The sequence below is a fragment of the Notothenia rossii genome (genome assembly GCF_949606895.1).
Source record: "Notothenia rossii genome assembly, chromosome: 4".
NCBI classification, from domain to species: domain Eukaryota; kingdom Metazoa; phylum Chordata; class Actinopteri; order Perciformes; family Nototheniidae; genus Notothenia; species Notothenia rossii.
This window is the reverse complement of record NC_136902.1, coordinates 15,512,910-15,540,827: the sequence shown is the minus strand read 5'-3', so window position 1 is coordinate 15,540,827 and position 27,918 is coordinate 15,512,910. Positions and strand designations below refer to the sequence as shown.

At 41.2% G+C, this 27,918-nt stretch overlaps 3 protein-coding genes across 7 annotated transcripts; 2 read left to right on the top strand and 1 right to left on the bottom strand.

Moving 5' to 3' along the window:
- The first annotated feature begins 495 nt into the window (after positions 1-495).
- ptpdc1b (protein tyrosine phosphatase domain containing 1b) lies at positions 496-13,438 on the top strand. Of its 5 annotated transcripts, XM_079678862.1 has the most exons (11): positions 4,925-5,573; positions 8,834-9,077; positions 9,605-9,692; positions 10,118-10,283; positions 10,386-10,466; positions 10,585-10,703; positions 10,781-10,918; positions 11,006-12,018; positions 12,804-12,986; positions 13,078-13,188; positions 13,296-13,438. In XM_079678862.1, exons 3-11 carry the CDS (start codon positions 9,647-9,649, stop codon positions 13,434-13,436), a joined length of 1,998 nt encoding a protein of 665 aa, XP_079534988.1. In that variant the 5' UTR covers positions 4,925-5,573; positions 8,834-9,077; positions 9,605-9,646; the 3' UTR covers positions 13,437-13,438. The 5 variants fall into 5 exon arrangements, 4 of the variants coding, with proteins under 4 accessions (XP_079534986.1, XP_079534988.1, XP_079534987.1 ...); XM_079678861.1 differs by having other exon boundaries at positions 10,781-12,018; XM_079678863.1 differs by lacking the exons at positions 4,925-5,573; positions 8,834-9,077; positions 9,605-9,692; positions 10,118-10,283 and having other exon boundaries at positions 10,410-10,466; positions 10,616-10,703; positions 10,781-12,018.
- A 119-nt stretch (positions 13,439-13,557) lies between these two features.
- Positions 13,558-18,057, bottom strand: fbxw12 (F-box and WD repeat domain containing 12). The gene is made up of 10 exons (XM_079678880.1): positions 17,858-18,057; positions 17,713-17,750; positions 17,315-17,481; positions 17,105-17,229; positions 15,925-16,131; positions 15,672-15,836; positions 15,272-15,482; positions 14,486-14,667; positions 14,231-14,361; positions 13,558-14,079 (listed from the first exon to the last, which is right to left on the bottom strand). The coding sequence occupies exons 1-10, from the start codon at positions 17,954-17,956 to the stop codon at positions 13,980-13,982; spliced, it is 1,425 nt and encodes a 474-aa protein (XP_079535006.1). The 5' UTR covers positions 17,957-18,057; the 3' UTR covers positions 13,558-13,979.
- A 683-nt stretch (positions 18,058-18,740) lies between these two features.
- On the top strand, positions 18,741-26,518 carry LOC307037791 (protein Wnt-7a). The gene is made up of 4 exons (XM_079678898.1): positions 18,741-19,082; positions 19,743-19,969; positions 22,557-22,828; positions 24,869-26,518. The coding sequence occupies exons 1-4, from the start codon at positions 19,012-19,014 to the stop codon at positions 25,349-25,351; spliced, it is 1,053 nt and encodes a 350-aa protein (XP_079535024.1). The 5' UTR covers positions 18,741-19,011; the 3' UTR covers positions 25,352-26,518.
- Positions 26,519-27,918: the final 1,400 nt, after the last annotated feature.

Genomic DNA, 27,918 nt, shown 5'->3' with positions numbered 1-27,918 from the left:
AGATGACACAGTGGAAGTGACATCAGCAAGCCATGTGCTAGTGCCATGGGTAGACCAAAACTAAGTCCTCTCTTTTATTTTTCATATTTTTACAATCTTTTCAGTCGTAAAAGAGTGTGGCACTCTGACCCACTCAACCCTGTTACTGATATTACCAGAATAAAGCATATTCATTTCAAAGTTATCTTTCTTGCATTAGATATCCAAGTTTGTCATTGCCTTGGAAAGTAGCATTACATGCTACATCTAGCAATAATTCCTGAGGTTAAAGGCTAGAATTAGCATTGATTTTCAACCCTTTTACTATAATTAGAATAACAGGGGTAATTCTTCATTGGAAAATATACATTTGATGCCAAGCTGGGCAAATCACTTTTTTTGATGGTTTATTATCTGTTTTTCCTAAATACATAAAAGAACATTATAAAATAAAAGGTTCATTTTTCAAAAATGTTGCTGTCTAAATTGTCCTCCAATTCTGGAATGACCCATATACCAACCTAATACACCAGATAGAGAGCGGGCTTTGCAAGGGTCACGGTGAGTTCGGAAGTAATCGAGGCTGTGATAAGGGCCATTAGCCCTGGCTTAAAGCTGCGTGACATGCTAGAAATAAAGACTGAATTGACTCTTCCTCAGCTAAAGATCATATTAAAGGGGCATTACAACGAAGATGACACTTCAGATCTGTACCAAAAATTGATAAGCATGTCCCAGGAGCCCAAATAATCAGCACAAGAGTTTTTGTTCAGAGCTATTGAACTAAAAGATAGACTGCTGTTTACATCCAAGGACAGAGACTCGGAGGAGCACTACAGTGCAGACCTGGTCAAGAAAAAGTTTCTACGGTCAGTTGGTACAGGGCTGCTCAGTGACAACATCAAATACCAGATTAAGCCATACCTTGATGACATGGAGGTGACCGATGAAACTCTGATTGAAAGAGTAAATGAAGCAGGAAACCTTGAGGCAGAAAGAATAAATAAGCTCAAACGTAACAACACCAAAACACCCAGAATGACTGAACTACAGACAACTAACAATAAGTTGGACAAGTCACCTGACCCCTCCATGCAGAAAAAACTGCAGGAGGATGCTAAAGGCACCCACAAGGAGAAGACAAAGACAGCCCAACCTCCACAAGAGCTGTGATGCACACTCTGGTAAGAGAGCTTCAAACTGAGGTTGCTGAAATGAAACGTATGGTGTTAGCTTCCATGAGCACTGGCAGGCCACAGAACTACAGGCAAGCTACAGGGAACAACAGCATCTGGAGAAGAGCGTGAAGGGACTGCCAGGACAAAGGAGGGGAAGTCAACTGTAGCCACTGCTTCAAGTGTGGACAGCTGGGACACATATCCAGAGGATGCAGAGCTCCACGCCAGGCGCAGGGAAACTTCGGAGGGTTGCTGCAGGGGGACCAGCAGTAATCCAGCAACAGCTGTCAGGGTCCTACCGCTGCAACAACTGTCTACAGGAGGAGGATGCAACCAGGAGACTTGTGACATGTGCAGGTTGTTCAAGTACAGTTTATTGCTCCAGGTCCTGTCAGAAGCATCATTGGCCAGAACACAAACCTCTGTGTAAAGCAGTAAGTTTAGTTGCAGAACACTTAGCAGAAACCAAGAGACATAAGAACAACTTTCCAGACACATGCAAAGTTAATTACCTCTCAGCTAAAGAAGATAAAAGACTTATTAAACTTATTGGCAAACGGAAAATGGTAAAATGTACTTTTGATAACGTACCGTGACAGCATTGTGGGATACGGGTACTCAGGCAACAGTAATAAATGAACAATGGCGAGCTGAACACCTTCCACAGAGCACTATCAGACCTATAGCTGAACTCTTAGGGCCAGAACCACTAAATGGACTTGCTGCAAATAGAACAGAAATCCCATTTATGGGATGGATACCAGTAGAGTTCCAACTGAGCGGGTTAGAGACTTCTAGTGCAAGTCTGCTAGTGCCAGTTCTAGTTTCCAGTGATCAAAATGTGGCAGAAGACCCTATAGTTGGCTTTAATGTAATAGAGGAAGTGATCAATGAACAATTAAAGCAACAGAAGGGCACAGCAGGAAGTGACAGCACTACAGCAGTTGTGAGCGGTGCTTTTGAAATTGATTCTTATGCTGCACACGCTTTTATCCAGCTAATACACACTCATCAAGCTACTTCTAAGGAGACCATAGTAAAAACAGGCAAGGATAAAGTTGTGTTACTCCCAGGTGAAGTTACCACAGTGAAATGTCGCACACGCATGCAGACTGAAGAGGACACTGTCATGTTGTTCAGCCCAATTATGAACACCAGCTTACCTGAGGGATTGCACATCCAAGAAGTACTGTTCACTATGAGAAGAGGTAACTCTGCCACTGTCCCTGTTTCAGTTATTAACACTACAGCACACAGTGTCACACTAGGCCCCCGAGTTAGCCTCGGACACATTGAGAGTGTGAAGGCTGTGTACCCAGCAGCTACAGAACCAGCGGCACAAGGACAGACACAACCAGGTCCCGACAAAAATGCACAGCAAAACACAGACTGCTCAGGTACAAGCTACCCCACTACTGACTGTGATGAAACCTGGGATCCCCCAGTGACTTTAGATCACTTTACTAGTGACCAGCAAACCTTAGCAAGAGAAGTGTTAAGGGAGGAGTGTAAAGCATTTGCTAGGGATGAAAATGATGTAGGCTCCATACCCTCTCTGCGTATGCACATCACCTTAAATGACCAGACACCTGTCCAGAAGACTTATATCAGTGTTCCCAAGCCATTACATCAGGAGGTAAAGGAATATTTACAGGACTTGATTAATAAGGGCTGGATCACTAAATCAAGGTCACCCTATTTGTCACCTATAGTGTGTGTAAGAAAAAAATCAGGGGAACTGAGACTGTGTGTAGACTACCGTGAGCTAAATAGGAAGTCAGTGCCAGATAGACATCCTATTCCTCGCATACAAGATATGTTGGACAGTCTTACTGGGAGTTCATGGTTTTCTGTACTTGACCAAGGCAAGGCGTACCACCAAGGCCTTGTAGATGAAGAAAGTCAGCCTCTCACTGTCTTCATCACACCATGGGGCCTGTATCAGTGGGTGAGGATCCCCTTTGGCCTGAGTTCAGCTCCAGCTGAATTTCAAGGAAGTATGGAGGAGTGTTTGTGGCGTTTGCGTGATGATATTTGCCTGCCTTACCTTGATGGCAATTTAGTCCACAGCAAGTCCTTCATTGACCACGTTGAGCATGTAAGAACAGTTCTTCGCCGATACCAGCAACATGGAGTGAAGCTCACACCAAAAAAATGTGAACTGTTTAAATCCAAAGTTAGGTTCTTGGGCAGGATAGTGTCAAAAGAGGAGCATAGCATGGACCCGGCAGAGGTGGCTCCAGTGCAGGCCCTGAAGGAAAGACGCCCTTACACAGTGGGAGAAGTGAGACAGATTTTAGGCTTCCTGTCCTACTACAGGACATACATACAAAACGTTTCTGTCATAGCAAAGCCCCTGTATGAACTGTTGGCAGCCCAATCCCCTGTTCCTGCTTCACCACAAAACCACAATGTGGCTAAAAAGGGAAAAGTAAAGAAAACAAAACACGGGCAGTTGACCTCATCATCACCAGTCACATGGACTGAAAAGCATCATCAGGTTCTGAGCCACCTAGCGGACAAACTCTCTAACCCTCCAATCCTAGGCTTCCCAGACCTGAATGAACCTTTTGTTTTGCACACTGATGCTTCACAGGCAGGACTTGGTGCAGTGCTGTACCAACGCAGTCATGGCAAGCTGAAGGTGATCGCTTATGGATCCAGAACGCTCACCCCTCCAGAGAGAAACTACAACCTGCACTCTGGTAAGCTGGAGTTTCTCGCACTGAAGTGGGCCATCTGCGAGCGTTTCAGAGACTATCTTTTTCATGCTCCCTCTTTTGTGGTATATACTGATAATAATCCACTGACATATATACTGACAACAGCAAAGTTAAATGCCGTGGGACAAAGATGGGTAGCAGAGTTGGCAGATTTTAATTTCAAAATCAAGTACAGACCAGGCAAAGCAAATGCAGACGCAGACGGCTTATCCAGAATGCCACTTGATTTTGAAAGTTATGTGAACCAATGCACACAGGCTGTTTGCCAGGAAGAAGTAAGTGCAACAGGGCAGGGCATTTTGGTGCATCAGGAAGAGAACAGCCCATTCCTACACTCAGTCTCTTGTAATGCTCTACAGACACAGTTAGACATAGAGAATATGCTCAGTGCCATACAGCCATTCTCCAGGGAAGAAATAAAGACAGCACAGCAACAAGATCAGGTGATGGGCAAAATGTATGGACACAAAGAGAAAAACAAGCGACCCCCACTGTACAACAACTGAAACACGAGGGCCCAGAATTTAAAGCTCTAGTCAGAGAGTGGAGTAGGCTTGAGATCAGAGAAGACGGAACTATGCACCGCAAAACTCACACAAAAAGTCAGCTTTTGCTCCCAGATGTATACCGTCCACTTGTTCTGAAGAAGCTCCACAACGAAATGAGACACTTGGGAACAGAAAGGACAGTAAACTTGATAAGAGAACGTTTCTTTTGGTCCAAAATGCAAAGAGAACATTTTGTGACAAACGTGTGTGAGTGTCTAAAGAAGAGAAAACCTAACAGACACGCACTCGCACCTATGATGAGTATCAAAACCACTACATTTGGAAGAATGTAGAGGGGGTTATGAATATGTACTTGTCATAACGGACCATTACACTCGGTTCACACAAGCATATGCAACTACCAACAAATCAGCCAAGACTGTTGCAGACAAACTGTTTAACGATTTCTGTTTCAAGTTTGGTTTCATAGAAAGACTGCATCATGATTTGGGGAGGGAATTTGAGAACAAGCTGCTTCACCACCTGGAAACACAGGCTCCTACCAGGACTATGTGGAGAAGTGGCGAAAGAGGATGACTGAGGCTTATGACATTGCCTCCAGAAATGCTTCCAAGTCAGCTGATAGGGAGAAAAAACAGTATGACAAGAAAGTGTATGGCCCGGGCCCCACACTGCAGGTTGGCAGTCGTGTCCTGGTGAGAAATGTGGGTGAAAGAGGAAGACCAGGTAAAATCCGCTCCTACTGGGAAGACAACATTTATGTTGTCAAATGTCAGAAATGTGACATCAGTCCAGTGTTTGAGGTAGTGCCTGAAAGTGGTGGAGGCAGGACAAGGATCCTCCACAGGAATCTACTTTTACCATGTGACTTCCTCCCAGCCACAGATGACAGATATCAGGCTACCATCCCAACTCGAACAAAGAAAAGAAACAATTACACAAACAGACACACATCTGTGACCAAGTAGACACAACAAACAAATGTTGATGAGGAATCAGATGATGACTTTAATGATGTAACATTCACCTGGCCTTCAGGGAACACCAAAGGATGCCTGCGCTTAACCCCTCTGCTCAGAAGTTTCATCCTCAAGAGGGAAAAATGATCTCGGGAACGAGGGAGCCACTGCAAAGCAGGGAGGAGGAACAAGAGGAGCAGGTCCACACAGTGACATCTGACGAAGGTGAGGAGGATGTTGTGACAACAGCTACAGAGAGCTCAGAGGAGGAAACAGTGGAAGACTCTGAGCAGAGGACAATGTATCCAAGACGACAAAGAAAGCAACCATAGACTCTGACTTATGACAAACTTGGCCAGCCTAGTTTCGCAGAGAGAACCATTTCCACCAAAGGGATAGCTTTAAATGGCTACTGGCGGAACTGGTAATGAAAAAAAAAAAGTAAATGACACTCATTGCCTCTTTGCAAGTATACCTAAAGTGCCTTGTGTTAATGAGATTGTTGGCTGACATTTGTGTTGTGTGGATTGGGTTCCAGAATTGATTTAGAAAGGAAAATGATGACCCTTTCAACAGTATGGACTCATGGTTTTGTAATATGCATTAAAGATGCAAATGTTTGGGTTTAAGAAAAAGAAAAACTGATCAAATCAGTAGTATTCACAACTGCAGTGAACAGAGGCTTGTGTATCTCATTAAGAAGTGTTTTATTCAAAATGGCACATTCTCTTGTCTTATTACCCATGTAGTTGTTTAAGATTAGTAGGTGTAAAGGAAAATGTCGAGACGACATTTTGTAAGTGGGGGAGAGTGTGACGATATAGTTCACGATGTGTTATGTTTATTTGTCTAGTGCCTTTGTGCCAACTATGTATGAATGTTTGCATGTTATGTTACTGTTAAAGCAGGGTTAGTTGGTGCATGTAGTTGCCTGTTTTCGCCACACGGCTCCGCCTGAGGGCGTGATTGATTGATTGATTGAAAAGTTTATTAACAGTTTGTATATTGGGTACAGTACAGTACAGCTCAAAACATACAATTGTTAAGGGGATGCAGACCAGAGAAAGACTTTCGTCATGTTTACATCAGGGTCCCCCATTTCCAATTCATCATATCATTTAAGACATATAAGACATATTTGACATACAGATGGCTTATTTACAATTTACATACAGTGAAGGTGAGGAAGAGCGTTTCTTCCTCGGTGGTTGAGGGAACTGTGACGGAGTTTTTGGTTCTTAATAAAGTTGCCACGAGTGAGAAAAGACAAGTGATGTCCGCTTGAGTCCTTGAGTGCAACATATGTGAACATAACCAATAACCTACCATAGCCAATAACAAATACATGTAACTTATTTTATTTGTGTGGTTCATTTATATCTTATCTTACCTAGTAAGATAAGATTTATGCATATTTTTTAATATCTCCAGTTTTAAACGGTATTTTTGGTTTACTGTCCTATACATTGGAATGATTTCAAACCTGTTTTTATTTATCCTAATAATTATAAAGGAGTGCCTTGGAAATATTTGTTTACATAAATTGTGACCAAACCGTTTGAGACCCACTGAGATAACTTAGACTAAAGTGAACTATCTAAACACTCAGTCCTTTACCTCACTGAGCTGCAGTTATCAGCCTCAATCCAACAACAATCCGCAGTACCGATGCGCGCCCTCTCTCTCTCTCTCTCTTGCTCGCTCGGAGGCTCGCACGCACTTTGGCTTTGAGCTGCAGGCGCCTGATAAGTCAACATCCTCCACTTTCATCACTTACAGCACCCAAAAGCAAACAGACAAAATAACAACTAAACTTACAGGTTTCAAATGATAATCATATGAAGGGGAAATAAAACAAAAAAATGCTTTTACTTTATTCTCAACTTGCAATTTAAAGTGAAAACTACTACGATTAACTTAGCATGTTTTGATGCATGCATCAACAATTCAGTATGTTTGTCTTAATCACATGGCTGGCTCTTGGCTCTGCAGCCCACTGTGTTTGTCACGGTGAGACTGATGAGATAAGCATGAACATGTTATGCATGGGTTTTTCTCTGTCCCTCTATATATAGTACATGTCAATGATTTAGCTTAGTAGTTTTGTGTTGACGGAACGTTTTGTCCTTGTTCCTATCTGTTACTGAGGGGGTTTTAGAATTATAGTTGATTTTGCTGTTAATGTACAGACCAATCAAAGATCTTTAGGGATGCGAGTCAGTATTATATTTCTCACAAGTTGCAAAATGCGTAATCAAAATGTTGCCTAATGTAATAAATATCATTTTGATCAGTCTGCATATGATGCATGATATATGCTTTAGTGAAATTATAGTGACTATTCATAATATGGTGTCACTTAATTTACATTAATTATTAATACATTACATTAAATTACATGTAACTTGTTAGACGCTTTTATCCAAAGCGACTTACATACTCAATACTGTGGGCAATCCCCACAGGAGCAATTTGGGGTGAAGTGTCTCAGGGACACAACGACATGCTGACTGCAGTGGGGTTTGAACCTTTGACCCCCTGATCCGAACACCAACGCGCACCACACGCCTCATAATAAATAACAGTTTTAGTAAGTAAGTACATGCAATAATCCACACATGTAGGCAAAGATAGGCATGCAAAGGATTTCAGTTGACAGCTCTATTTTGACAGCAGCATTTTAGTATTTCAATGGGATTATTGGCTTTCAAGTCTCTCCATGTAGTACATAGTAGACAGATCTCTCCCCTCTAACCTAACATAAACTGCTTTAGCAAAGTGCAAGATAAGCCAATCAGTTTTCATCTACTTGCTCTGTCAATTAGGTCTAACTATTTGTAGCCGTATGGTGTGAGGGGTTTAACTGTTCAGAAGTCTTCCAAACTCTCATGATAAAAATACAAAATCTGTTTGAATATATTCACAACAATAAACATACATATTATCAATCAAATGCATAGAAAAACATGTCAGAAATCTGACCAGGTCTATACCATCTTTTAATAATGGGCATTCATAGACACAATCATAGTATTTCAAAACAGACCAGCAGAACAGTATTACATCACATGTCATTTTGTTAGACGTTTTTATCCAAAGAGACTTTCATACATTCAGTACTGTGGACAAACCCCACAGGAGCAATTTGCGGTGAATTGTCTTGCCCAGGGACACAACGACATGCTGACTGCAGTGGGACTCGAACGTGCTATCCCCTGATTTGAAGTCCAGCACACTAACCACTGAGCCACAGCCGCCTGATATAGTATGAGATTTTGTTAAGGACTGGTTGCTCTCGTTTTTAACTACAGTAATAAGATTAGTAGTCTAATCCAACTAGACTCTGGAATAGCCCTACACTCCCCCCAGAGCCACAGGCAGGAGGAACCTGTTGATGGAGATAATTACAAAGCACACAGCTACCTTTCAATGCATTCTTGAGGTTAATTAATTTACATGCTTGATCTGTCATCCTTGTGGGATAGATGACTTTCTACACAGAAGCGCACAGGATCCTTTGAGTGTCTTGGATTGCCCCACCCTAGCCCACAGGGATAATCTGAGACGAATCACATCAAGTGAGGCCAAGGGATTGACTTTCCACAGTGCGGAAAGGAGAAGACAACGTCAGCACTGTGGAGATTGATGTCAGAAAGGTTGGAAACTGCAGCTGTGAACCATTTGTGTTTGTAGATGGTGGTTGCAAGCATCTCGTCTCACTTACTAAAGGTAAATATCTCTTCTTTTTTTTATCAAATGAAATGTTTTTTGTTGTATTTTGTTATATTTATTGTTACTTCAGACTTTCATTTTTTACTTAAATTAAAAGCTGATTATTTTGCACATTGGTCTTGAAGAAATGAAATAAAGGTTGTAGTGTGATGAGCTACTAAAACTAGCAGCTAAGAATAGCAGCTTGCCGATTCTTTATATGGCTGCTTTACATTTGACTTAATACTTGACCGAATATGATTTGAAATGTTGATCTTTGATATAATGTCTAATCTAATTTGGACTAATCGAACTTCTCTTGACGTGTATAAAAACATAATGATGACTTAGGTTTACAAAGTCCAAAAATAAAACAATCCTGAGCTCTGGAAACTTATGAGATGCCTTATCCATCCTGTTATAAAACTGCTAATAGGATGGTTTTTCAGGCTTACGAGAAGGCTCGAAGCACATTTTGTGCACATGTTTACAGATGCACATGATAAAGTGTGTAATATAGCATAACTAGATATATGTGCTTCCAGGCTCTGCTATGACTGTGGATGTGAGTCTGTGTGACTGTACATATGGCATCCCATGTAAAGACAACAGGTGGAGCTCTGATGGAATACAGTAAGTAAAATGGGTAGTTGGCCGTCAATAAAATAACGTATCTGTCAATGACTATATAAAAATGGATTTCAAAAGTGCCTGTGGCTATTTATATCGTGATGCCTGGATGACAGACTACTACTTTTATTGTAATGCCCAGATAACAGACTTGCAAAGCCAAACAAGGATTAGACACCTCTACTGGAGTTAATTATTTAGATGCTACGGACCAACCTATTTGGTGAAGTGCTGTTGAATAATATGGAAGCTGTAAGAGGATTAAAATAGTATTTAATTCAGCCGAGAAAACACTTAACTAAAGCTTCCATTTTAACTTTGAGAGTAAATTAAAAACAATAAACAGCTAACTTATAGTTATAATACTTACAATTTTGGATTCAATTTGTGTGTAATAATAACAGATGTCTCTTTTTTGTCTCTTCCAGTCAGAGCCCCCAGGGCAAAGTACACGATTGTAGGGGAAGCTATACGTTATGTCGTCCCTGGACATATGCAATGTTCAATAGGCTGTGGAGGTCCAGCCTGCAAATATGATAACCCAAATTACTGGAGTGATAACCAACAGGCCATAACAGGCCTCTACTCATCATGGTAAACATGTTTCTCTTTAGTAGTAGTCATAGTACAACATAATTTAACAGCTTTTGAAATGATATTTTTCCATGTTAATATCACCTTTTTCTATTGCTTTAGGATCACTGATCATCTTTTGGCAATGTCCAGACCCTCAACAGAAATCATTAAGAAGTATTGCATCATCGATCAATTCAGAAGGTATAGACAATTTTGTTTTCAGCAGCTTCCTGACTACGAACACACAGCACCTGAGGAGACGATAATAATGAATTTTTCATGTCTCTGTTTGTGTGTGTGTGTGTGTGTCTGTGTCAAGGGATGGTATTAAAACAGTGATCAACCTACAGATACCTGGTGAACACGCCAGCTGCGGAAACCCTCTGGAGCCAGAGAGCGGCTTCTCATACCGCCCAGAGGTCTTCATGGAAAACAACAGTAATTGCTCGATACAATAAATCTTGGTTTATCTGTATTGTTGCTCAGATTTAACTGCCAACATCTCACCGTTTCAGTTTATTTCTACAATTTCGGCTGGGGTGACTATGGAGTGGCCAACCTGACAACGATGCTCGATATAGTGAAGGTCATGGCCTTCGCCCTGCAGGAGGGAAAGATAGCAATCCACTGTCACGCTGGCCTCGGCAGAACAGGTATATATTCAAGGAATGCTTTAGGAAGTGTTAAGGACCGTTATTCCTCTGAAACACAACAAAGGGTTTCCTCTTTCTTCCCTGCAGGTGTGCTGATAGCATGTTTCTTGGCCTATGCTACCAGGATGACTGCTAACCAGGCTATTCTGTTTGTTCGTGCTAAACGCCCCAACTCCATTCAGACCCGAGGCCAGTTAGGATGTGTCAGAGACTTTGTCCAGTTCCTTGCCCCTTTGAGGAGTGTGTTTTCCTGTGCTGAGCCCCGATTCAACCCAGTCACCCTGTCCCAGTACCTGAACCGCCAGAGACACATATTGCATGGCCATGAGAGGAAGGAACTGAGGCACCTGCCAAAGATCATCCGGCTAGTGTCTAGGCTGCTGTTGGACATCGCAGAGAATCGACAAGTGATAGAGGAAGACATTCTGGTGGCCCCTGATATTGAAGACATAGAGATGACTCTGAGCGTCATTGAGAAGATGGGCCCGGAGTATTTTTTAAAGGAGCCCCGCTTACCAGGTGCGCCCACATTACCAAGGCATTTTCATGAACCACCCATTTTCTACCATCGCAAAAGTCTGAGCTACAGTGAGTCTGACTTGACACGACTCGGCACACAGTTACACCTTCTCGCACAACCTTTAGGTCCCATGCCACTGAGCAATATTGAAATGTCTTTTTCTCCACCGGACCAGCCAATCCATATTAAAGATTGTAAAAGCAACATGTCTGACTTTTCACACGGCTCAACAGGCTCACTCTGGCAAATCAAGAATTCAGAAAACCAAAAAGATGGATCCCATCTACTGCAGAAAGCCCAGCAGAGCACCATCCAGCGTACTGGGTCTGTGGGAAACAATGAATTGACCAAAAAAGCTAGCTTTTTATCCAGGTGGAAGGATGAGCAGAGGGACGGAGTAGTAATGAATGGGAAGAAGCTTGAAGATAAGAGAGACGAGGAGGTATCAGAGGTGCCCTTCATCACCCTGCAGTCGGAGCTGTCCCCGGAGGCCCGGAGGCTTCTAATGGCTCAGGCCCTGGCAGTGGACTTTTGTCTTGATGGTGGAGAAGAGCATAAGAGCAGCATCCTCGCTTGGCAGGTAACTGACAACTTGGTAGTAGTATTTTTAGAAGTGGAGGGCATGCATTTCAAAATTACGTAAATGCTACACTTTGTCCATCAAGGCTGATGTTATACTTTAATGTAAGTTCAGTCAGACAACTCACGTGTTTCTTTAACATGTTTATTAGAAGCAGCATATAGTTGAGTTTGGTGACTAGGCTCGGGCATCATCACTCCATAGATATACATAGCACGATGAGTGATGATTAAATAACTAACCCCCGAGCCTACAGGTGGAAGCTGGGGTGGTGGTGGGACAGGCAAGCAGCAGCGACGTAGAGGTAGCAGCAGCAATAGCAGCAGCAAGCAATGCATAGAGAGAGATCTGCCAGGTTAAATAGAGCGGCATATTAAGGAGACTCTGTTTGGTTGGTTGTAGAGTGGCAAGGGGCGTTATCTATGAATGCAGCATAAGTGCTCGAGTTGACTGCCTGAACTAGTTCGCAGGCTTCGCCCCATTTCTGTCAGCGGTTCATGGCAGACTACAATTCACAACCGCAACAAAGGCCTTATTGCATGCACTCTAGTGTAAACGATTTTACATTTTCAGTGACATAAATCATATTTTGAGTTTACATTTTGATAACACATTTTCATAATACAAGATAAATCTCAGATGCAAACTAAATGATGCTCTAACTTTGATCGCTCTTGAGATGACATTAAAAAAGACCACGCCCACAGACATGCTATCTTTCTAAAAAGTTGCCTCAGTCACATAAAGGCAGACAGGGTCTAATACGAGTGCCTGAATGTGTGCAGGCAGAATTGAACCTGGGCGGTGGCTGGGAGAGGCTGTGCATGGAGCGGAACCCCTTCATCCTCACTGGGCTCATGTGGGCCTGGCTGGAGCAGCTCAGAGAGCCGGTCATCTCCATCAAGGAGGCCAAAGCCCTGGACCCCAACAACACTGACGCTCAAACTGTCCTCAACACACTGGACAAGGTCAGTGCTGATTCGTATTTGAAAACTAATTCCGTGGACTATGCAGCATTCAAATTGACATTTGATTCATTCTTTGTTTATCTCTTCCCAGGCCTGTTTACAAACATTAACTTGCATACTAGATTGTATGGCTCATATGCAGCAGATACCAGAAGATGTTGAAAATGCTTTCCTGAATCGTACAATCAAGGCTTTCACCTGGGTAAGATAGTCCACACACCTAACTATTTGGGATTTATTTCAGCAAATGTATTACTTTCTTGTCATTGGTTTTGTTTGAACAACTTGAGTTTATTTGCCTTTGAACAGATGAGAAATATCTCAGAAGATGATAGCAAAGTGTACGAGTCCATGATTTCAGTCCTAAGATGTGTCCTTGAGGACATGAGGAGAATCGCCAAAGAACAGGAAGAGATGCAAGCAATGAGGCCAACGTTTTCCTACACTTAACCATATTTACTACCAGTCATGCTGCACTGCCTGGACTTCCATGTGGACGCATTAAGGAGGAAAGGATGCTTTTGTGCCTTAAGGATTAAATGTGTAATAATAGTAATAATAATAACAGCTCTTTAAATATATTTTTTTGTTTTTATTTTCTTTGGTCTTAGCATGAATGTACAGTAAATGGATTATTGTCATTAATGCAGTACACAATTCAGTATTTTCTTATCTCAGTAGTGAGTTGAGCTAACATATTGAAGAACAGGTGAATATATTTTGCACACATCATGCCTTAAGACCTGGTCATATCTAACAGATCCAAAAGCATAGTGGAAAACATTATCAATATACCTTTACCAATGCCTTTCCCATAACATGGTGGGTGTTTCTAATCTTTAATAAGTGTTATATTCTGGTGTTTCTGAACATACACTAACCAAAGAACATCCAAATGTCTGCATATATAAAAACAATAATAAAAGCAAATGTAACTCTTCCCAGTATCTTGTGCAAACTGCTTGTAGGCAACTTTATGTGAAGCAATGTCGCTCAAGAGGTGAAAGAATATGCTTTCAAGACGTCTTTTCCGTCTTTCCCTTCTGCTGAGGCCGTGATGCTGGAGTAGTCGCAGGCGACATGCGTGAACCCTCTGGACAACAGCACACAAAGCATAAAAGAAAGCAACAGGTTTAGGAAATGACTAATTAGGCAACATGCAGATACTCAGAAAATACTTATATTCAGGCTCTTCCGTTATTAGTAAATTGGTTGTTTTTGATGCAGCACATAGGATAATGTACCTGGACATTGTGTGAGAGCCTCCCAGTAAATGGTATTGGCTCTCTAGGGTCAACCCATGGTCTCTGTCCTTTCCCCATGTCAACACCCGTAAGGAAAGATCCTGAGATGCTGTCACCACACGAAAGCTATCCTGTAAATATAAAGACACTTTTAGTAGGCTCTTTCACACATATAGTACATTATACTGTATAAAACAAAACAAACTTCAACAAGTGAAGGAATATTTATTTTGATTCCAAATGAAAGAAACCTACCACGCTTATAGAAGAGATAGACATGGTATGCTCTTTAAAGTTAGCAATCAGGGCTCCTTTCAGAGAGTAGACATATAGCCCCTGCCCGGCTGCCAACACTAAGCAGTTGCTGTCAGCGGCCTCCAGAAGGACCTTTGAGTGCCGGCTGTTCAGTGTCAAAGGGAAGGACTCCACCTGCTGGACTAAGATGAGAAGACGCTCAAAATTATACCAGAACAAGTCAACAACATTTATGAAAAATCCATCTAAATACCTGTGACTGCAGATTTCAGGGATTTATTCTGAGATATTTTGTTGTCATGTACATTTTGGGGTACACACTTTCATTCAGTTTTACTGTTTAAATTCATATTTACCTACTTTAAACAATTTTTTATATATAATTTATTCTACTATTTCACAATATTAGACAGTTTACACATCCAGATAACAAACACAAATTAGTGAAAGCGTGAGGGCAGAAAGCAAGGCTTATACAGAAGTAGCCCTCCCGTTAGTCATCCTGATTGCAGGATAAAGTAAAAAAAGATAATTCCGTATAACAATAATTCCACTTTCTATATGTTTTGAATCGTTTTCATAAACAGAAATAAGAAAGATACACAATGACAAATGGATCCAATCTGGCAGATTCTACACCAGCTGCTTAAAAATATCTGCAGAAAGTAGAGATAGATCTGCTTCGAATATTTCAAAGGCTCACTACAACTTTTTAAAGGCTAAAATAAGATTCTGCATCCAATTGAAAGCATCTGAAAGTCAATCTGCAAATATCTTAATCCTCACCCTGGATCTCGGACTTGTACTTGGTCTTTTTAATGCTGACATCGAACACAGTGAGGACTTGGTTGTTATGGAGCCCGTTGTGGTGGATGAGGGCCAGTCTCGCAGGCTGAGTGGGGATGAAGACAGCGGCCTGGCACCCTGTGACTGGCAAAGACTGGCACAGAGGATCTTCGTCCTCAGACGGTGAGGTCAAACTCTCTGTGTAAATCACCTGCCAACAAAGCAAACACCAAAAACCTACTAAATGTGTATGTAATCGTTCATTGATCTTATATATAAACACCTATTTCCCGCTGTGTCATTCGAGCTGAGGTAATGTGGTAAAAAACAAACACATGATTGCAGAACAGAGCAGGAAACACCCACATAAAGTCAGACTGTCAAACACAACAAGAAATACCTTTGGACTTAAATCATCCTTGTCCTTGGTTCCAGCAGTGATCCATTTCTTGTCACGTGAAACTAGGAGAGTGTTGACTTTGAAAGAGTCACACACCATCACACTGGACTTTTTAGTCAAAGCTGAATCTGCTAGTGTACACACAGATCCCTGGCTGGTTCCAACCTGGAAGAGAATATATAACGATTTACTAGAAGCAACATACTACATCATTTATAGATTTACAAACCCCAAAAAATCTGAATTTACTCACAGTCAGAAACCAGTTGTTGTTGATGTTATACTGTAGTAATGAACCGAGTGGAGAGCCAGTAGCAAAAGAGGCCCTCTCCTGGCCGCTTTCACCCTGCCAGGTCTTGATGAGGCCTGTGGAGTCTGCTGTGATCACAACTTCACGCCGTTCATCACCAATAATCGCTGTCAAAGGACTCTGAACGGGACTGCACCACAGGAGCTCACCCTGAGGGAAGAAAGCTCAGTCTCAGGCCTCTGTGAGGGAATATATTCCAGTGGCTGTAGACTTTTTTAACTAATTTAGAAAATCTGTTTCAGTGGGATTAGGTGAAATGTAGCCTGCATACGTGTTTTGCCGTAGCACATGACTTTAGTACATTTCAATTAAAGTTTTGTGTAGATAAATATCTGAAAGCAGCATGATGCCCGTATTCAAACAATATAACCACCAGACACTGATAAGGACTCTCAGCATGTGACACTTGAGTTTAACATGTTTTCTGAAGCATTATCTGATAAGTCAAACAAAATCAATTTAGGACAGAAAGGTACTCATGGAATAATACAGAAATCTGGAATACATTTCTTTAAATGCTGTGCCTCATAACAAGCATTTGTACAAATACTATACAATATTGTAAAAGTCAACAAATGCTCTACATTATTATGCTAAGAAAGCAGCATGATGCCTGCATTCAAATAATGTCACCAGACACTGATAAGGACTCTCAGCATGTGACACTTGAGTTTAACATGTTTTCTGAGGCATTATCTGTAAAGTCAAACAATGAATTTAGGACAGAAAGGTACTCATAGAATTATACAGAAATCTGGATTAAACGTCTTTAAATGATGTGCCTCATAACAAGCACTTGTACAAATACTTTACAATATTGTAAAAGTGTGCAAATCATTACAGCAGCATGATACCTGCATTCAAACAATGTCACCAGACACTGATAAGGATTCACAGCATGTGACACCAGACACTGAGTTTGACATGTTGTTGAGGCATTATCTATAAAGTCAAACAATCAATTTATGACAGAAATGTACTTTGTAAGTTTGGTTTCGTCTTCTTTAAATGCTGTACCTACAAACAAGCATTTCTACAAGCATTTCTACAGATACAATATCATACTAATTGTACAAATACTTAACAATATTATACTGGGAATACAGGGTGAGGTGTCACTAACATTTTGGATGTCCCACGCTCGGACTGTACCATCAGTGGAGGCGCTGCACACTGTGGCACGGCTGTTCCAGAGGTCAGGACTCTGGGCTGAGTTCCCCTGCAGGTACACCAGCCCTACCACTCTGCCTGATGGACAGCATGTCAGGTGTAAACATTTAATGAGAGACTACATGAAGACATGCAAAGAAGATCTCACAGAGAGACAGCATACCTGCGTGTCCTCTGAGGCTTTTGCAGGTGTAACCTCCTGACCTGCCTGTCGTCATCTTCATCTCTAAGTGGCAGCGTTGCAGGAAGTATCTCTTCCATGAGTGATTTACGTGTTCACTCCCCAGGACAGCGAGGTTACAGAAACTCCAGCGCTGCAAACACATCTTCCTGAGGGGACAACAGGATTGGACATTCAGATATCTTCACAGATCACAGGAGCATCATCTGCTTGACGTTGGAAAATACAGAAACAAAAGTACAGACAGGCATGCAAGGCAAGTTTATTTATATAGCACCACAAGGCAATTCGAAGTGCTTTACAAAAATGAGGAGTATTAGGAGATAACATGATAAAATGGAATTAAAACATTCAAATCATTAACAAGCAAGACAACTCACGTCCACAACCAAGGTGTCTCTGCAGCTTCATTCCAATCCTAAAAAATGTGTTAAATGTTATAAAACACAAATCAGACTTTTGGGGAATAATAATAGACTGGCTTCATGGCACACGAGCTACTTCCGCAAGTTAGACACTCCTTACCTGACACACACTGGAAGCAGTGATTAAATCTTCCTCAGTCAGGAATGTAAAAATATGAATAAGGCAATCCCGGATCAATGGCGGCGGATGGAGATCCATACTGATGTTATTACATTTTCCAGCACCAGCTATCTCCCTTCTGTACGTCAACAACACGCAAACACTTCATAGTTTAGGCAAACTACGGAAACTAAACAGGGACAATAAGGGTTGTGTTTTTCAGAACACAGCGTGAAAGGTCTTCACTGCGCCACAAGATGTCGCTATTATAAAAGGTAGATGATCCAAAGGAAAGTCCATGGTAGAGAGACGCACTAAGGGGAAGTGCGCAGCAGATGATTTATAAAACTAAATGAAGTGGATAAATTATTCTTATAGTAGCCTATTAACAAAAAATCAAAAACATTATTAGACTATAATCAAGTAAACAAATGCGTATTAGATATGATCAATGTTTGATTCAACCTTATGGAAACAGAGGGAAGGGAGTATAATTTGTCTAGGTTACAATGCATCTACTTTTTTTTTTAAGTCAGTGCATTTTGTATTTGTTTTAAGACTGTTTATCTGCAGCTTGTGTGGAAACATATCGTTAATTTTGGTGTTAAACTGCGTAAAAGTAAGCTTATGTCCACTTTACTTTAGGCCCTGACCCACTCACTAACCAAAAAAAGCCAATCAGGTGAATTCACAGCATAAGGTGCATGTGCGCGCACGCGTACTTGTATACAGATTGCGTGTGCACGCTAGTGCGTGTGTTGAGATTCAGCCCTGGCGGGATTCTTCAACATGCAGGGCCCCATGTCTCCTGAGAACACGCCCCAGATAGATGAGCCAGATATATAGCCAGGACCTGCGGGTAGTAGAGGAACTGTGAGAAAGAGATAATCGCACTTGCTCACCCCAAGGGTTACCTGTGACACCCTCGCAATGACAACAGGGCCCAGCTATAGCGGGCCACGTAAAGGGAGTTTGGATGATACCTTAACCGGAAATTTGTAAACAGTTTTCCCGATCGTGTGCTATTTTTTGATGCTATTCGTCATTTTGGAGTCCCTTTGGAGTTACCTGGGCTGTGATCGATCGGAGACTAAGCGAAGCGAGTTACTCATCAGCTCTGCAGATCGTTGCATGAAACTGAGAGCGGGGCCGCAATGAGTCGGAGAACAAGACGCTGGATTTTAAGAGTTTTACTTTGTCTGGGAATTGTTTATTTGAAAATTGGGTGAGCTACGGTTATTTTACCTTTCATTAGTTTTTACGTTCTTCTTAAACTCAAATAACTCTAATAACTGACGAATAACTATCAAACGTTTGATCATTGTTAATCCTTTTGTATATATTTGAACTAATATTAGCTCAAAAAGAGGCAGGTGAATTTAAAAACGATATATCAAAGATAAAGGGAAGAGCGTAAACCTGCCTTGGACTGATAGCACCCGTTTTTACCATTATTTCCACACATTTTATTTCCTTCATTTCACATTTAAAGTCTGTTAAAACGCATAGTGGCATACTAATTAAAAGTCTTATCTGACAAATGTAATATACTTGAATTAGCAGAATTAGTTTAGTGCCTTATCAAAATCATGTTATAAAATATTTTTCTAAAGTGGAAAATCATTTAGGTGATTATTTTTAATGTTATACTGCAATTATCCCAGGAAAACAGTATATTTTCAACAGTTATATATGTACATTTGAATTAAGACCATATATTTCATTAAGACCACCACTACTTACTACAAATAATTGGTGGAATGTATCTGATTTTAAAGTGTAAAGTAAACGATATAGAGTAAAAAAAAAAAAAAATGAAACTAACGACCAAAAAAAAAATGGTTGAAGGTACTTTTTCTCAGTCATATCCATCTTCCATTCACAGTGGCTTCTCGTCGGTGGTGGCCCTAGGTGCGAGCATAATCTGTAACAAGATCCCCGGTTTGGCCCCCAGACAACGGATTATCTGCCAGAGTCGTCCCGATGCCATTATCGTCATCGGAGAGGGAGCCCAAATGGGCATCAACGAGTGTCAGTTTCAGTTCAAAAACGGGCGCTGGAACTGCTCTGCGCTTGGAGAGAGGACAGTCTTCGGAAAAGAGTTGAAAGTGGGTATGTTGCTGTCTGTTAACATTTGTTTACAGCTTGATTTTTTTTACACAACTGTATTTTATTATGCGTATGTGTGTGCGTAAATTGCGCACAGTGTTTGTATCTTGCTCTTTTGTGATTCCCCTAAAACATTGTTAATATTTGATTTAAAAAAAAGGCAAAAATAGGGTTCCAAGGTGTATCAAGGACTTCATTATAATTACTTAATGCCTTAAAAAATATATGTTTTCCATTTGCGTTTAGGGCATAATCTCCAACAGACAACACACACTTCTTCCCCACATAAATGATCATTTGCCCTGCATTATTGCATCCATTCAAGGAGCATCTCATAAACAGTCCGTGTCAATTACATCAGGCCTAGTTTTGCTACACTTCACATTGAGAAGGGCTATTCTACAAAAGGTATCTGAAGCCAGCACCGTAACAAAGCTTTAGTGACTGTTGGCAGCCTTCTTTTGAGCCCGGCAAAGTCTCTGGAGACTCATTTTCTCTGGTCTTTATCCTGTCTAGTGATGGGTGCTGTGGCTCTCACTGTAAGGATGTAAATCTTACCACGGGTATAAGTTACAGTGGGGCAAAGCCAAGAGGAAAGCAAGAGCTGAAAGTTCTAAATTAGAGAAAAACGAATTGGTTCAAATCAAGATGCTTACTGCTGAGACAAAGGTCTCCTCCAAGGAGAGCCGGGACAGGGGATGCTGTAATTGTGGCTGGGGTTGTGTGGCCTGTTTGTTGGCTAACTATGAACTAAAGATTAACGACTCTTAGAAATCGAGGATATCAATAACAGAAAGATAAGGTTTAATGAAATATAATTATATGATGTCTAATGATACCCCTTTGGCTACAGTCAATGTAAATAGTTTGATAACAGAGGATGCCTTGTAAAACCTTTTAGATAAAAACCTTAATAGAATTTCTGTATGTTTTAGTTCACGCCCCAAACTATTGATAGAAACCAAATAAGCTAAATACCATTTCACACAATGGTCAGCCGCCTGGACCAGCTGTGTGAGGCCATCCTGCCTGCTGCAGTTGGAAAGAAAGGATTATCTCTTTATGCTGTCAAACTGAAAAAAGCAGTGTTTGACAATCTGTTCCTTTTTGAATAAGTGGTTTTAGTCCGTCAAGACTCTTGGTTTGTGTTTCCAAGACAGGAGTTTAAGTCTACGGCTTGGACAGCCATACAAAATAGATTGGTTTCACTGATCAGATTAGCGCAGAAGGCCAATAGTTGTAAATGAATGCCATTGTTGATGCACCGGCCGAGTGGAACTGTGGGGCTTGCAATTGTTCTTGAAAGCGAAGGAGGAATGACCCGTAAAGTGACATAATCCTTATTGGTAATGCAAGGTGCATCAGCTTTGAGCCATTTTAGGCCTCAACTGTGTTTTGCTTTTGAACTTTATAGTTACACTAAGCTGTATGAGACGAGGTCCATATAAAGAGGTGCATGACTCTGCAGAGATGAAAGAGAAACAAACATGGCAGAAGAACAGTGAACTGGCACTTTGAGTTCAAATTAAACAGGTGTTTGGATTTTTAGTCCACTATCTTTTTTAATATCTTCCACCTCACATTACAAAGTCAGAAAGAATTCATACCATGTCTCACGGTGAACTCATGCACTCAGAACTGGAGGGGAAAAATTAACAACGGTGAAGTCAGAACTGACAGACACACCTTCTTTTTTGGCTCGTAGCCCGTCGAGTCTATAAAAACGTCCACATAATTGATGCCTCAATATGAGATTTTCTTTTCAATGGCAAAGGCACACATTTAAGATGTTTATCAAAAACATGGCGGCTTTACACAGTCAACTTGGTGTTTGGAGAAAGGACAAAGAAGGTATGATGTTTGTCATCAGAGACAAGAGGAGTTTGTTTACACGTAGATATAACGGATGTTATATTCTGGAGATTCCTGTTTGCACGATAGTAAATCACAGATCTGAAAATAAAAACAAGCTTCTTGTTGATCATGGATATGAATACAACCACTGATTTTACATTGCATCAAAGGAAAACATATTGCTTTGTTTGCATTATAAGGCTCTGAAAAATATGCTTTGTAGTGTTTCTTTCTCTGCTTTTTATTTAACAAGGGTTAGAGAACTTGCTTCAGGATCTGTCTATATAAATCCTGTCAGATTAACGTTTAGTTATTTGTCGATATTTCCGTGTGCGTGTAAATGATTTGTTAGCTGGACTTGGTCGAGATAACGGCAGGATGAAGATTCTGATGTCAGTGCCTTATGAGTTTACACAGAATGGGACAGTTTCTGAGCGGATCAATAGCTCTTACTTGCCGACAACCCTCTTATTCATACTGCTTTGTTGACTATACAACCAGTGGCCATTTTGGTTCATGGGCAGGACAGTTTCCAGGTCAGGTTCCAAAACACTGCAGCCCTTGAGGGATATGACAGAAAGACTGTGATGTTAGCCTACAAACAGTTAATAATTAATCTCCTGTGTCATACTTATTGGATATCACTTGAACACAGGGAGAAACATTCTTGATTTCAAAAAGTGTCAATGTATACCTGCAACATTTTATTCATCCCTCTCTTTTTCTGCTCTGCTAGGCAGTAAAGAGGCTGCGTTCACCTACGCCATCATTGCCGCAGGGGTGGCCCATGCCATCACAGCCGCCTGTACACAGGGTAACCTGAGCGACTGTAGCTGTGATAAGGAGAAGCAGGGATACTACAGTAAAAACCAAGGCTGGAAGTGGGGAGGCTGCTCGGCGGACATCAGCTATGGCCTGGGCTTCTCCAAAGTGTTTATCGACGCTCGGGAGGTCAAACAGAATGCAAGGACACTCATGAACCTCCATAATAATGAGGTGGGACGCAAGGTAAGTGATCATGAATGGTGCCTTTGTTAAACACAATGACTTTAAAGAGAGAAGAAGTAAAGACTAAATGTCATGGTGAACCAGTGGTTAAATATTCTAAGGCTAACTGTTAAAAGTCTCTGGCATGATGTTGTGTGGGCGCACCTTGCCAAACAGCGGGGGCCAAGAATGAAAAAGCAGTGGAGAAAAAGGCTGCCTTTAAGGGAAGAGCTGTGTAAGTAGCAGGGTTAGATTACAACCCAGATCTCTGCTCTGAAAACAGATTGACACTGTACAAAAATGCATTAGCCCAGTCCCGTCCCCCCCCCCTCCTCATTCTCATGGGATTTGCTCCGTTGGGACAGTATACAGTTACCTTTATGACAATCCCCACCCAGAATTTCAGGTGCATTGTGCTTGTACATGCACCACAGGGGTGTTTACTGTTTGGTTACTATGCTTGATCATCGTCATGTGTCTCTCCTGCTGTATAGAGGAGTGCAGCACCATGCACTCCACCTGCATACCAACTCTAATCCACAGATTTAATTCAGTTCTAGGCATACTGTAGGATCCACTTTGGATCATCACCAAGACAAATTCAATTTGAACATTCAGGGCAGTTGGCAAACTATCAGTACCTATTGCAAAGATTTGCATTACAACATAAAAACAGCATAATATGATAAGGAAAGGTTATTTTTTAAGTTGTATTGACCTTACCATTTGATGGCATTTCTGTATGCATGGCTGCAGATCACAGCGGAGTGACAAAGAGACTCCAGCAAGTCTAGAGGTTAGAGATTGAGTAGAAAAATGTGCCAAACAGCTAAAGTGAGGTTGCAGTTAGTGGAGAATAAAGAAGCCGGTTTTCCCAAAGTTAACTCATATCCTCTCTTTCTTTCACTATGTCTCACCGTGCCAAATAGCCTGATTCACACAACCAACACGTCCATCCCCACACTGGCTGAAAAGCCTCCACACACACAATTGTACCCAGTAGATCATTTTCTACGTGCGTTTAGGGACCATAGATTCAAATTGGCTTATCTGGAAAGCTAAATTGCCTCCCAGGAAAAGAGATTGTACTTGCAGATTCAAACTTTGCTACTTTGTTTCCCTTCTTTTTGCTAATAAATGGCCTCTCTGTTTTGATAGCAACCCCCTCCTCCTTTATTTATGCTAATCAAAAGCAGTGACATTGAGCAGGAGCGCTGTTCACAGCTCCCTGGTCGAAGACGTCCAGACAAAGCCTGTCACAAGTGTTGGTCACAGAACAACTGATGGATTAGCGACTTAAAGCCATGAAGTAGTTTGCTCAGGGAAAAGTAGTTTTTTTTTCGGTTCTGGTTCACACGTCTGTATTCAGGTTTTATTGTTACAGTTTACTTGCCAGGAACGCAAAGGCATAAATATCTCGTCAAAGCCTTTAGGGGACCATATCGCATACCAAACTCCTGGCATTTTAGTTAAAGGAAATTGCAATTGACCTTGTTGCTAAAGAAAATTCCAGTTTCAGTCAATGGCACTTCTCATTGTCATCAGTTCAGGCTTTAGCAGTAATCCTAGTCAATCGGCGCCTTGTACAGTCACTCTTGACATTTGTGTGTTGTGTGTGGTAACTACACACACAGAGCCTGAAATCTGATACATTATTTTGGCTTCTGTGTATATGGTATCACACAGCTATGTGGTGGGGCTGTATTTAATCCCCAGCCATGGTGTATTTGTCAGTCACATTGTTATTAAGTTGTACGTTTTTCATTTGCCTTGGAGTTCAAGAGTTGAATGGGAATTGAAACACTTTGAAAATACATCAGGGGTTTAGAATATATAGCCACAGCATGCATTGTAATGTAACATTCGGAAATGTCAAATTCTAAATAAAAATGTAACATTATCATATTTATCTAGCAGATACAAATCATTATTAGTAAACTGCATGGTAAATGGTTTTAGTAATCTAATATGGCTGTTATTAAGCTATCATATGAGCGTGTGTATCTCTCATCGCTGCAGTGTTTTTACAGTTGCATTACTAAGTTGTTTTTGCATGTCTAGGTCTTGGAGAAGAGCATGCGACTGGAATGCAAGTGTCATGGTGTCTCGGGCTCCTGCACCACCAAAACCTGCTGGACTACACTTCCCAAGTTCCGCGAGCTCGGCTACATTCTCAAGGAGAAGTATGCCCAGGCGGTGCACGTGGAGTCAATCAAAGCCAGCCGCAACAAGCGCCCTAAATTCCTCAAGATCAAGAAGCCTTACTCGTACCGGAAGCCCTTGGATACAGACCTGGTGTACATAGACAAGTCACCTAACTACTGTGAGGCGGACCTGGTGTCGGGGAGCCTGGGGACACAGGGCAGAGTGTGTAACAAGACTATGATGCAGCACATCAGCGGCTGTGACCTGATGTGCTGCGGCCGAGGATACAACACACACCAGTACTCCCGCGTCTGGCAGTGCAACTGCAAGTTCCTGTGGTGCTGCTATGTCAAGTGCAACACCTGCAGCGAGAGGACAGAGGTGTACACATGCAAATGAGAATATTTATTGGACGGTGCGTGTCGTGTGTCTGATGACGTATGTGAGCGTGTAGGTTCATGTCTTTGTGTTTTCATGGACAAACTGGAACTGTTAAACTTTACAAGAAGGCTGTTTAATGAGGACTTACTGTACTGTGTGTACGGTGGGCTGGAGATGGGGCGTCATTATTCTTTTGCACACAAAGCTCTTCACCCCTCTTCTTGGACTGTTGTGTTTGTTCGGGTGCCACGTAAAAAAAGTGTGACTTAACACTGTTAAGGGAAAAACTGTACCCTGGCATGTGGGACCAGGTGCTCACAGTGGGAGCCAGTGAAGCAAGATTTCAAGAATTTTAAGCTAAATGAACATTTAGGAAATGGACTTTGCCAATGCAAATGAATGATGGTGGATGTGATTGTTGGGAAGGACACGCTGCTGTGGTTCTCACACTGTGTGCAGATGAAATGACACAGCCATTTGGAATATTTAACATACTGTATTTAGAGAATGAAAATAATTAATATTAATTTATTCTATAAAAAAACACTACTGATGTTGTCCATTATGGATAAAAATAACTAAATGTTGGGATTTAGTTTATTAAAGTAATCCAAGTTTGTCCATACACTTTTTAACACACTGGATTTGAAACTGCCTGGAAAAAGGTTTTAGAATAATGTTGTTCCAGATGAAACTGCTGTAGGCTGCTCACATTGACCTTCTGACCCTCTCATGAGTTTGTCTTCCCTCTGTTTGCTGCTAGTCTAGAGAATCCCACTTGTTGAGGTCGAAGGCTGTACGCTCTACTGACTGTCTTCAATGGCATTGCTTACTTCAAGCTGATTTAGCTTAACAGGATTTATTCACTGATCAAAAACACAGGCACATTTTTCCACTTTTGGTAAATATTGGTTCATAGAGTATATTTTGTAAAAGCCTATTTTTATATGAATGTCTTATTTATATGTTTTGCATATTCAATGTCAAGTTCTGACTCTGGCACCTGTTTTTAAATCCCTGTGAAAAAAAAGCTGATATATGTAAGTTGGCCCCTGCTGTCACTGCCATAGTTGTATATTGTAAGTGATAGAAATTGTTTATTTGTGTCTGTGCTGAAATGTCTGTGTTTACTGCGTTTCATGACTACTACTGATGGAATACAGGAACAGAATAACACTAACAAGACATGATTTTGCTTTATTGCCTCCTCATATCTACACGTTTTATCCTGATCAACACAAAGAACATGGGAATATTTTGTCATTAAGAAAAAACATATTAACAATAATAAGACATGACACTTATATAGCGCTTTTCTAAAAACTCAAAGAAGCTTTGACAGAGAATACATTTTATCATTTTTAGTTAAATTCAAAGTTTTAATGTGCTGCAAATAACTAGATTGCAGTAAAAGTTACATAATGTATGACGCAATTGAACATTTGGGAAGAGTAACATTAATCTTCACTTTTAATTTCCATAAACAAGGATAGCAGTTGAGCTGTTGAACTTTTATGACATAAATTACCTTAATTGCTGTTTATGTAGGAATTAATTAACTGTTGAAGCCATTAATTACACTTTGAAAAAACAAACATAATTGTAAATCTTTATTAATGTTAGCTTCATTGTGGTTTGCATCATCACGGGATAATTATATAATCATAAAATAGGGATAATTATTCTCGAATATCAAATGGTCGCTACGGATGTAGAAAAAGGTTCTCATCCTACAAGTACAATGTGTGCAATACTGGGCCGCAGAAAGAAAGACGTCCTTTGAGAGGCGAAAGTTATTCAGGCTTAATTGAGGGTCCATCTTGCAGACTGGGAAGCAGTTGAATGTGTCAGGGGAGAAAAGTGTTTGTGCTCTAATGGTAGGGTACCAGAGTAATTGATGAGACTGGTTGGGCAGACTGTCACGGAGATGACTTGCTCAGTCGGGGGAGTGGGAGCTGTCAGGTGATAGATGACTCGCACATCTGCTTCATTCACTTCTGGGCCACTAGTTGCTACAACAACTCCAGTGCAGCAGAGAAAATGCAGGGCAGTATCCAAGAGAGGCCGGCCGACGTGTCAGGGAAATGTTAACGATGCTAAAGCCCACAGTCGTTACAGATTCCACTCTCATCGGCCTGGAAGTGGAGAGGGAAGGCGGCCCGGGGTGTTGACGGAAAACCTGCTCCCAATAATCTCCTGGGATTGACAAATGTTCCCTGTAAAGTTTTCACCTGTGCAGTTTTCTTTTTTTTTACATTCCCACATGAGCTTTTTCCTTGTAAAACCTCCCTTTTGTCCCCATAGAACAAGCAGGAGATTTCAGGTTTAATTTACAGTAGTTTAGCCGGGTCATGTGTCATTGGCAGTAATAATCTGCCCAGAATAAAGAGAAAAGGGCGTGAAGGGAGATAATAACAGAGTCTTGTCTCTGTCTGACAAAAGCTTTCATAATATTGATACAAAAGACTCACACATAAGAAAGGGAGCTGCTCCTAAAGCTCTGGTTAAACCTAAACTAGGGTTTTGTGTGTTAGAGACACATCGCATTATGTCATGAACAAAACAATTACATCTCAGAGTCCTTT

Excerpts from the sequence above, each read along its gene's own strand:
- fbxw12 (XM_079678880.1), bottom strand. The coding sequence starts at position 17,956 with ATGGATCTCCATCCGCCGCCATTGATCCGGGATTGCCTTATTCATATT. Across the intron at positions 14,668-15,271 it reads GTACAAGTCCGAGATCCAGG|TCCAGCAGGTGGAGTCCTTC; the intron begins GTGAGGATTAAG and ends TTCTCATCTTAG. Across the intron at positions 14,080-14,230 it reads GGCTCTCACACAATGTCCAG|AGGGTTCACGCATGTCGCCT; the intron begins GTACATTATCCT and ends GCTGTTGTCCAG.
- LOC307037791 (XM_079678898.1), top strand. The coding sequence starts at position 19,012 with ATGAGTCGGAGAACAAGACGCTGGATTTTAAGAGTTTTACTTTGTCTG. Across the intron at positions 19,083-19,742 it reads ATTGTTTATTTGAAAATTGG|TGGCTTCTCGTCGGTGGTGG; the intron begins GTGAGCTACGGT and ends TTCCATTCACAG. Across the intron at positions 22,829-24,868 it reads ATAATGAGGTGGGACGCAAG|GTCTTGGAGAAGAGCATGCG; the intron begins GTAAGTGATCAT and ends TTGCATGTCTAG.
- ptpdc1b (XM_079678860.1), top strand. The coding sequence starts at position 1,906 with ATGGGATGGATACCAGTAGAGTTCCAACTGAGCGGGTTAGAGACTTCT. Across the intron at positions 3,863-8,833 it reads AAACTACAACCTGCACTCTG|ATGACTTTCTACACAGAAGC; the intron begins GTAAGCTGGAGT and ends CTTGTGGGATAG.